The sequence below is a fragment of the Salvelinus sp. IW2-2015 genome, unplaced genomic scaffold (genome assembly GCF_002910315.2).
Source record: "Salvelinus sp. IW2-2015 unplaced genomic scaffold, ASM291031v2 Un_scaffold3305, whole genome shotgun sequence".
NCBI lineage: Eukaryota > Metazoa > Chordata > Actinopteri > Salmoniformes > Salmonidae > Salvelinus > Salvelinus sp. IW2-2015.
This window is the reverse complement of record NW_019944589.1, coordinates 52,152-62,233: the sequence shown is the minus strand read 5'-3', so window position 1 is coordinate 62,233 and position 10,082 is coordinate 52,152. Positions and strand designations below refer to the sequence as shown.

General features: G+C 47.1%; 1 protein-coding gene and 1 long non-coding RNA gene across 2 annotated transcripts in view; both read right to left on the bottom strand.

The window, feature by feature from the left end:
* Positions 1-156, bottom strand: part of LOC139025806 (uncharacterized) — a 1,854-nt gene extending 1,698 nt beyond the window's left edge. The window contains exon 1 of the long non-coding RNA XR_011477443.1: positions 123-156. This is a non-coding gene — a long non-coding RNA (uncharacterized lncRNA). The remainder of the gene's footprint in view (positions 1-122) is intronic.
* A 2,316-nt stretch (positions 157-2,472) lies between these two features.
* The window catches only part of LOC112075633 (AT-rich interactive domain-containing protein 4B-like), a 43,763-nt gene continuing 36,153 nt past the window's right edge, over positions 2,473-10,082 (bottom strand). Inside the window, exon 8 of the mRNA XM_024142599.2 lies at positions 2,473-2,693. Within this exon, the coding sequence (XP_023998367.2) occupies positions 2,473-2,693 (221 nt within the window). The remainder of the gene's footprint in view (positions 2,694-10,082) is intronic.

The following is a 10,082-nucleotide window of genomic DNA, read 5'->3' as shown; positions in this document are numbered from 1 at the left end:
TAATCCTATCAACCTACAGTCTAATGCTAAACCTTACAGTCTAATGCTATCAACCTAACAGTCTAATGCTATCAACCTACAGTCTAATGCTATCAACGCTTACAGTTCTAATGCTATGCAACCTACAGTCTAATGCTATCAACCTTCAGTCTAATGCTATCAACCTACAGTCACTATGCTATCAACCTACAGTCTAATGCTATCAACCTACATCTAATAGCCTATCATCTACACTTCCATGTATCTAATGCTATCAACCTCAGCTAATGCTATCAACCTACAGTGCTTAATTGCTAAATCATAACCTACAGTCTAATGCTATCAACCTACAGTCTAATGCTATCAACCTAGCAGCTCATGCTATCAAACCTTCAGTCTAATGCTATCAACCTACAGTCTAATGCTATCAACCTACAGTCTAATGCTACTCAACCTTACAGTCTAATGCTATCAATCTAACAGTCCTAATGCTATCAACTACATATCTAATGCTATCATAATCCTCTCAGTCTATATGCGCTATCAACCATATCAGTCTAATGCTATCAACCTACAGTCTAATGCTATCAACCTACAGTCTAATGCTATCAACCTACAGTCTAATGCTATCAACCTAATCAGACTTTCAGTCTAATGCTATCAATCCTACAGTCTAATGGCTATCAACCTACAGTCTAATGCTACGTCAAAACCTACAGTCTAATGCTATCAACCTACAGTCTATATGCTATCACCTACAGTCTACAGTGCGATATCAACCTACAGTCTAAATGCTATCAACCTCATCTAATCTATCAACCTACAGTCTAATGCTATCAACCTACAGTCTAATGCTATCAACCTTCAGTCTATGCTTCAACCTACGTCTAATGCTATCAACCTACAGTCTAATGCTATCAACCTTCAGTCTAATGCTATCAACCTACAGTCTAATGCTATCAACCTACAGTCTAATGCTATCAACCTTCTATCTAATGCATGCAACCTACAGTCTAATGCTATCAACCTACAGTCTAATGCTATCAACCGTACAGTCTAATGCTATCAACCTACAGTCTAATGCTATTCAACCTTCGGGAATCAAGAGAGTGAGAGGAGGGGGACAGAGCGGAGGGGGACAGGGCGAGGGGGACAAGAACACGTGGCAAGGTTACTTTGAGTACACGCTACATGCCAATGTGGCATTGGCATTCTGTATAGGATACAACAGAGATGGCATGGACTTACATAGTACACAACATCCTAACGCCATATTAAATAACCATATCAGACGTAATATAATTATAGCTTTTAGAAAACAACTCTTATAAATGTCTATCAATTTAAGGAAAAACACCGTTTGTACTTTGTTGTCATTGTATCTTCCACCCAATCATCATAAGAGTGCACTTGAGTGCATTAGCTTTGCCAAAGAAACAGCTGTGGATATAAAACGGTGCTTTCTCATCTTGTTTGTTTCTCTGTCGTCTCTGGTCCCTGCTGTAGTTACAGTGTGGAGCCTGGGTGGGTTGTCAGTTCTGTTGGAAGGGGGTGGAGGGCCTGGGTGTGGGGTGTTAGGGTGGAGTGGTGAAGCCAGCGGGGCTTGGAGTGGTGGAGATGAGGGTGATGCTGCCTGGTTGGGGGCTTTCTGTTGGGTCAGGGTGAATATAGGGTATAGGTGGAGTTATGGGGCCTGGGTAAAAGTTGTGTGTTCTTGGGTGGATGCTGACGGGGCCTGGGTGGGGGGTGTTAGGGTGGAGGTTGGTGTGGAGGGCTGGTGTTGGACCAGGTGGTGCTGGTTAAGTGCTCAGTGCTGTGTCTGGGCCTCAGAAGGTTGGAGGCGAGGGGTGTCCTGGGCCTCAGAAGGTTGGGAGGGCGAGGGGTGTCCTGGCCTCAGAAGGTTGGGAGGGCGAGGGGTGTCCTGGGCCTCAGAAGGTTGGGAGGGCGAGGGGTGTCCCTGGGCGCTCAGAAGGTTGGAGGGCGGAGGGTGTCCTGGGCCTCAGAAGGTTGGGAGGGCGAGTGTCTGGGCCTCAGAAGTTGGGGCGAGGTTCCTGGGCCTCAGAAGGTTGGAGGAGGGCGAGGGTGTCCTGGGCCCAGAAGGTTGGGATGGGCGAGGGGTATCCTGGGCCTCAGAAGTTGGGAGGGCGAGGGTGTCCTGGCCTCAGAAGGTTGGGAGGGCGAGGGGTGTCCTGGGCCTCAGAAGGTTGGGAGGGCGAGGGGTGTCCTGGGCCTCAGAAGGTTGGGAGGGCGAGGGGTATCCTGGGCCTCAGAAGGTTGGCGAGATCGAGGGTGTCCTGGGCCTCAGAAAGTTGGGAGGGCGAGGGTATCTGGGCTCAGAAGGTTGGGAGGCGAGGTATCCTGGCCTCAGAAGGTTGGGAGGGTGAGGGGTGTCCGGGCCTCAGAAGGTTGGGAGGCGAGGGGTGTCTGGGCCTCAGAAGAGTTGGGAGGGCGAGGGGTGTCCTGGCCTCAGAAGGTTGAGGCGAGGTTCCTGGCTCAGAGTGGAGCGAGGTGTCCTGGCCTCAGAAGGTTGGGAGGGCGAGGGGTGTCCTGGGCCTCAGAAGGTTGGAGGGCGAGGGTGTCCTGGGCCTCGAAAGGTTGGGAGGCGAGGGGTGTCCTGGGCCTCAGAAGGTTGGGAGGTGAGGGTGTCCTGGGCCTCAGAAGGTGGGAGGTGAGGGGTTCCTGGGCCTCAGAAGGTTGGGAGGGGTAGGGGTGTCCTGGCCTCAGAAGGTTGGGAGGTGAGGGTGTCCTCGCTCAGAAGTTTGGAGGTGAGCCATATAGGTGTCCTGTCACCTACACTCTACAGCAACGCACAGAGTTTCTGAGAGGAGGAAGAGGACGACACAGCGTCCGTGCATTGCGTCCATCACCGCTGCGTGTTAGAGAGCTGGAGACGGGACGAGAGACAGGAGGAAGATGCAGCCACTGTACCTGGGGAGCCAGAAAACAGATGGTGGTCAGATGGAGCAGAAACAACATGGTGTCAGATGAGCAGGAAACAACATGGTGGTCCAGATGGAGCAAGAACAACATGGTGGTCAGATGATAGAAACTTGTCAGCAAAACAACATGGTGCAGATGGAGCAGAAACACATGGTGGTCAGATGAGCAAAAACACATGGGGTCAGATGGACCAGAAACAACATGGTGGTCAGATGGGAAGAAGAAAACAACATTGGTGGTCAGATGGAGAAGAAACAAGAAGTCTGTCGTTTATTACACGTGTGTAGTTTAGAGGTGTGTAGTTTAGAAGTCTGTAGTTTAGCAGTGTGTAGTTTAGCAGTGTTATTTAGAGGTGTGTAGTTGAGTAGTTTACTGTAGTTAGCAGTGTTAGTTTAAGTGTGTAGTTTAGAAGTGTGTAGTTTAGAAGTGTGTAGTTTAGTAAATGTAGTTTGAAGTGGTTAGTTAGCAGTGTGTAGTTTAGCAGTGTGTAGTTTAGAAAGTCTTTGTAGTTTAGAAGTCTGTAGTTTAGAATGTCTGTAGTTTAGAAGTCCTCGTGTCCATTCAACCCGTTCTGATCCAAGAGTAGAAAGACAGAAAATCCCTCCGACTGGTTGCTCCAGCACCATCAATAGACAAGCCATATGTCCTTAAAAATGCCTAGAACAAAATTACTAAAACACAACTTAGTGTGTTTCGATGTGTAGCATATTCAAAACGTTATAGTCTATTGTTTTCATTGGTTTGTACTTTCCTAAAACAGTAATTGTCCACATCACGGTTCAAGCTAGGAGATTTGAGCACTAAATGCATCAGGACATTGCATGTATAGACGTAAAGGCTGAGTGTCCACCTGTATGATATCAACATAATATAATTAAATATATATTAAGGAAGAGAAAGCTTAGTCTACAGCATTAGGTCTTAGCACGTGCATTAGTCTTAGGCACTGCATTTAGTCATTAGGTCTAGGGCACTGCATTAGGTCTAGGGCACTGCATTGCAGCGCTAGCTGCCCACCAGGAACTCTGGGTTCGCGCCCAGGCTCGTGGGCGTCGTCCGGGTTAGGGAGGGTTGGCCGGTAGGGATATCCTTGTCTCATCGCGCCCAGCGACTCTCCGTGGCGGGCCGGGCGCAGTGCGCGCTAACCAAGGGGCCAGGTGCACGGTGTTTCCTCCGGCACATTTGGTGCGGCTGCTTCCGGGTTGGAGGCGCGCGTGTTAAGAAGCAGTGCGGCTTGGTGGGTTGTGTTCGGAGGACGCATGGCTTTCGACCTTCGTTCTCTCCGAGCCCGTACGGGAGTTGTAGCGATGAGACAAGATAGTAATACTAGCGATTGGATACAACGAAAATTGGGAGAAAAGGGGGTAAAAAAAAAGAAAAAAGAAAGAAAGACCAGAGAGATAAAGATATGCTGGCGCCATATGTGTACAGAAGAGGCAAATTTGTTAACTTTTCTATAAAGATATCAAATCTAATTTTATTTAGTCACATGCGCCGAATACAACACCTTACAGTAAATGCTTACTTATGAGCAACTAACCAACAATTACAGTAGAAACAACATGGTGGTCAGATGGAGAAGAAACAAGAAGTCTGTAGTTTAGAAGTGTGTAGTTTAGAGGTGTGTAGTTTAGAAGTCTGTAGTTTAGCAGTGTGTAGTTTAGCAGTGTGTAGTTTAGAGGTGTGTAGTTTAGAAGTCTGTAGTTTAGCAGTGTGTAGTTTAGCAGTGTGTAGTTTAGAGGTGTGTAGTTTAGAAGTGTGTAGTTTAGAAGTGTGTAGTTTAGAAGTGTGTAGTTTAGCAGTGTGTAGTTTAGCAGTGTGTAGTTTAGAAGTCTGTAGTTTAGAAGTCTGTAGTTTAGAAGTCTGTAGTTTAGAAGTCCTCGTGTCCATTCAGACCCGTTCTGATCCAAGAGTAGAAAGACAGAAAATCCCTCCGACTGGTTGCTGCCAGCACCATCAATAGACAAGCCATATTGTCCTTAAAAATGGCCTAGAACAAATTACTAAAACACAATTAGTTGTGTTTCGATGTGTAGCATATTCAAAACGTTATAGTCTATTGTTTCATTGGTTTGTACTTTCCTAAAACAGTAATTGTCCACATCACGGTTCAGCTGTAGGAGATTTGAGCACTAAATGCATCAGGACATTGCATGTATAGACGTAAAGGGCTGAGGTGTCCACTGTATGATATCAACATAATATAATTAAATATATATTAAGGAAGAGAAGCTTAGGTCTAGCACTGCATTAGGTCTAGGGCACTGCATTAGGTCTAGGGCACTGCATTAGGTCTAGGGCACTGCATTAGGTCTAGGGCACTGCATTGCAGCGCTAGCTGCGCCACCAGAGACTCTGGGTTCGCGCCCAGGCTCGTGGGGCGTCGTCCGGGTTAGGGAGGGTTTGGCCGGTAGGGATATCCTTGTCTCATCGCGCACCAGCGACTCCTGTGGCGGGCCGGGCGCAGTGCGCGCTAACCAAGGGGGGCCAGGTGCACGGTGTTTCCTCCGGCACATTGGTGCGGCTGGCTTCCGGGTTGGAGGCGCGCTGTGTTAAGAAGCAGTGCGGCTTGGTTGGGTTGTGTTTCGGAGGACGCATGGCTTTCGACCTTCGTCTCTCCCGAGCCCGTACGGGAGTTGTAGCGATGAGACAAGATAGTAATTACTAGCGATTGGATACAACGAAAATTGGGGAGAAAAGGGGGTAAAAAAAAGAAAAAAGAAAGAAAGACCAGAGAGATAAAGATATGCTGGCGCCATATGTGTACAGAAGGAGGCAAATTTGTTAACTTTTCTATAAAGATATCAAATCTAATTTTATTAGTCACATGCGCCGAATACAACACCTTACAGTGAAATGCTTACTTATGAGCAACTAACCAACAATACAGTTAAAAAAAAACCAGATAAGAATAATAAATAAAAGTAACAAATCATTAAAGAGCAGCAGTAAAATAACAATAGCGTACAGAGTCAATGTGGAGGCTATATACAGGGGGTACCGGTACAGAGTCAATGTGGAGGCTATATACAGGGGGTACCGGTACAGAGTCAATGTGGAGACTATATAACAGGGTGGTACGGTACAGAGTCAATGTGGAGACTATATACAGGGTGGTTACGGTACATGAGTCAATGTGGAGGCTATATACAGGGGTACCGGTACTTGTCAATGTGCGGGGGCACGCGGTTAGTTGAGGTAATATGTACATGTAGGTTAAGTTAAAGTGACAATGCACAGATGATACAATAGAGAGTATCAGCGGTTGTAAAAGAGGGGAGGGGGGGCAATGCAAATAGTCTGGGTAGACATTTGATTAGATGTTCTTATGGCTTGGGGGTAGACTTGGCGCTCCGGTACGCTTACCGTGCAGTAGCAGAGGAGAGAGTCTATGACTAGGGTGGCTGGAGTCTTTGACCATTTTATTTGGCCTTCCTCGACACCGCCTGGTATAGAGGTCGGAGGCCGAGCGCAGCCATACCAGGCAGTGAGCAACCAGTCAGGATGATCTCGATGGTGCAGCTGTAAAACGCGTTTGAGGATCTGAGGAGCCATGGCAATATTTAGTCTCCTGAGGGGGAATAGGTTTTGTCGTGCCCTCTTCACGACTGTCTTGGTGTGTTTGGACCATGTTAGTTTGTTGGGGATGTGGACGCCAAGGAACTTGAAGCTCTCAACCTGCTCCACTGCAGCTCCGTCGATGAGAATGGGGGCGTGCTCGACCCTCTTTTTTCTGGAGTCCACAATCATCTCCTTTGTTATGATCACGTTGAGGGAGAGGTTGTTGTCCTGGTACCACACAGCCAGGTCTCTGACCTCCTCCCTATAGGCTGTCTCATCATTGTCGGTGATCAGGCCTACCACTTGCGTCATCGGCAAACTTAATGATGGTGTTGGAGTCGTGCCTGGCTGTGCAGTCATGAGTAAACAGGGAGTACAGTAGGGGACTGAGGACGCACCCCTGAGGGGCCCCCGTGTTGAGGATCAGCGTGGCGAATGTGTTGAACGCTGAGCTGTAGTCAATGAACAGCAGTCTCACATAGGTGTTCCTTTTGTCCAGGTGTGAAAGCGCAGTGTGGAGTGAGATAGAGATTGCATCATCTGTGGATCTGTTGGGGCGGTATGCAAATTGAAGTGAGTCTAGGGTTCCTGGGATGATGGTGTTGATGTGAGCAATGACCAGCCTTTCAAAGCACTTCATGGCTACAGACGTGAATGCTACGGGTCAGTAGTCATTTAGGCAGGTTACCTTAGTGTTCTTGGGCACAGGCACTATGGTGGTCTGCTTAAAACATGTTGGTATTACAGACTCGGACAGGGAGAGGTTGAAAATGTCAGTGAAGACACTTGCCAGTTGGTCAGTGCATGCTCGTAGTACAAGTCCTGGTAATCCGTTCTGGCCCTGCGGCCTTGTGAATGTTGACCTGTTTAAAGGTCTTACTCACATCGGCTGTGGAGAGCGTGATTACACAGTCTTCCGGAACAGCTGGTGCTCTCATGCATATTTCAGTTTTATTTGCCTCAAAGCGAGCATAGAAGTAGTTTCGCTCGTCTAGTAGGCTCGTGGCACTGGGCAGCTCTCGGCTGTGCTTCCCTTTATAGTCTGTGACATCTGACGAGTCTGCCACATCTGACGAGCATCAGAGCCGATGTATTACGATTCAATCTTAGTCCTGTATTGATGCTTTGCCTGTTTGATGGTTCGTTGGAGGGCATAGTAGGATTTCTTATAAGCTTCCGGGTTAGAGTCCCGCTCTACCCTTTAGCTCAGTGCGGATGTTGCCTGTAATCCATGGCTTCTGGTTGGGGTATGTACATACGGTCACTGTGGGGACAACGCCGATGCACTTACCAATGAAGCCAATTGGTGCTTTTAACATGTCAATACCTCTAACAAAAACAAGAAGTGATGAAGTCAATCTCTCCTCCACTTTGAGCCAGGAGAGATTGACATGCATATTATTAATGTATGCACATTCAAGGGCCAGCCGTGCTGCCCTGTTGTGAGCCAATTACAATTGTCCTAAATCCCTCTTTGTGTCACCTGACCACACGACTGAACAGTAGTCCAGGTGCGACAAAACTAGAGCCTGTAGGACCTGCCTTGTTGATAGTGTAGTTAAGAAGGTAGAGCATCGCATGATTATGGACAGACTTCTCCCCATCTTAGCTACTGTTGTATCAATATGTTTTGACCAAGACAGTTTACAATCCAGAGTTAATACAAGCAGTTTAGTCACCTCAACTTGCTCTATTTGTACATGATTTATTACAGGATTTAGTTCAGGTTTAAGGTTTATTGAATGATTGTATCAAAAAACAATGCTTTTAGTTTTTAAATATGTAGGACTAATTTATTCCTTGCCACCCATTCTGGAACTAACTGCAGCTCTTTGTTAGGTGTTGCAGTCATTTCAGACTCTGTAGTAGCTGACGTGTATAGTGTTGAGCATCAGCATACACACACTGGCTTTACTCAAACACTGGTGGGTTGTTACCTTGTTGTTACCAGGGATGGTCTTGGTCTCCAGCTACAGTACTACAGGGATAGACCAAGACCAAGTAATCCTGTAGTAACTGTAGTCTGTAGCTGGAGACCTAGACAATCCTGTAGTACTGTATAGTACTGGAGACCTAAAATCCCTGTAGTACTGTAGCTAGCTCCGTAGTACTGTAGCTGGAGACCTAGACAACCCTGTAGTACTGTAGTACTGTAGCTGGACCAACCATACCTGTAGTACTGTTAGTACTGTAGCTGGAAGACCTAGACAATCCTGTAGTACTGTAGCTGGAGACTAGACAATCCCTGTAGTACTGTAGTACTGTAGCTGGAGACGCTACCGACCATACCTGTAGTACTGTAGTACTGTAGCTGGAGACCAAAGACCATACCTGTAGTACTGTAGTACTGTAGTACTGTAGCTGGAAGCCTAGACAAATCCCTGTAGTACTGTAGCTGGAGACCAAGACATCCCTGTAAGTACTGTAGCTGGAGACAACCTAGACATCCTGTAGTACTGTAGTACTGTAGCTGGAGACCTAGACGCATACCTGTATATGTAGTACTGTAGCTGGAGACCAAGACCATACCTGTAGTACTGTAGTACTGTAGCTGGAGACCTAGACAATCCCTGTTAGTACTGTAGCTGGAGACCTAGACAATCCCTGTAGTACTGTAGTACTGTAGCTGGAGACCTAGAACCATACCTGTAGTACTGTAGTATGTAGCTGGAGACCAGACCATAGCTGTAGTACTGTAGTAACTGTAGCTGGAGACACTAGACATAATCCCTGTAGTACTGTAGCTGGAGACCAGACAATCCCTGTAGTACTGTAAGCTGGAGACCTAGACAATCCCTGTAGTACTGGTAGCTGGAAGACCTAGACAATCCCTGTAGTACTGTAGCTGGAGACCTAGACAATCTCTGGTAGTACTGTAGCTGGAGACCTAGACAATCCCTGTAGCACTGTAGCTGGAGACCAAAGACCATACCTGTAGTACTGTAGTACTGTAGCTGGAGACCTAGACAATCCCTGTAGTACTGTAGCTGGAGACCAAGACCATACCTGTAGTACTGTAGTACTGTAGCTGGAGACCTAGACTCCCTGTAGTACTGTAGCTGGAGACCTAGACTCGTATACTCTGTGTACTGTACGCTGGATGACTCTCGCCATCTGTAGTACTGGTATGTAGCTGAGACCAAGACCATACCTGTAGTAGTACTGTAGCTGGAGCCATAGACATCCCTGTAGTACCTGTCTAGTCTCGAGACTCCCTGTAGTACTGTAGCTGGAGACCTACGCAATCCCCTGTAGTACTGTAGTACTGTTAGCTGGATGACCTAGACAATCCTGTAGTACTGTAGCTGAGACCTAGACAATCCCTGTAGTACTGTAGCTGGAGACCTAGACAATCCCTGTAGTACTGTAGTACTGTAGCTGGAGCCAGAACCATGAACCTGTAGTACTGTAGTACTGTAGCTGGAGACCTAACATCCCTGTAGTAATGTAGTCTGTAAGCTGGAGACCAAGCCATACCTGTAGTACTGTATACTGTAGCTGGAGACCTAGACAATCCCTGTAGTAGTACTGTAGCTGGAGACCTAGACAATCCTCTGTATACTGTAGTACTGTAGCTGGAGACCTAGACCATAACTGTAGTA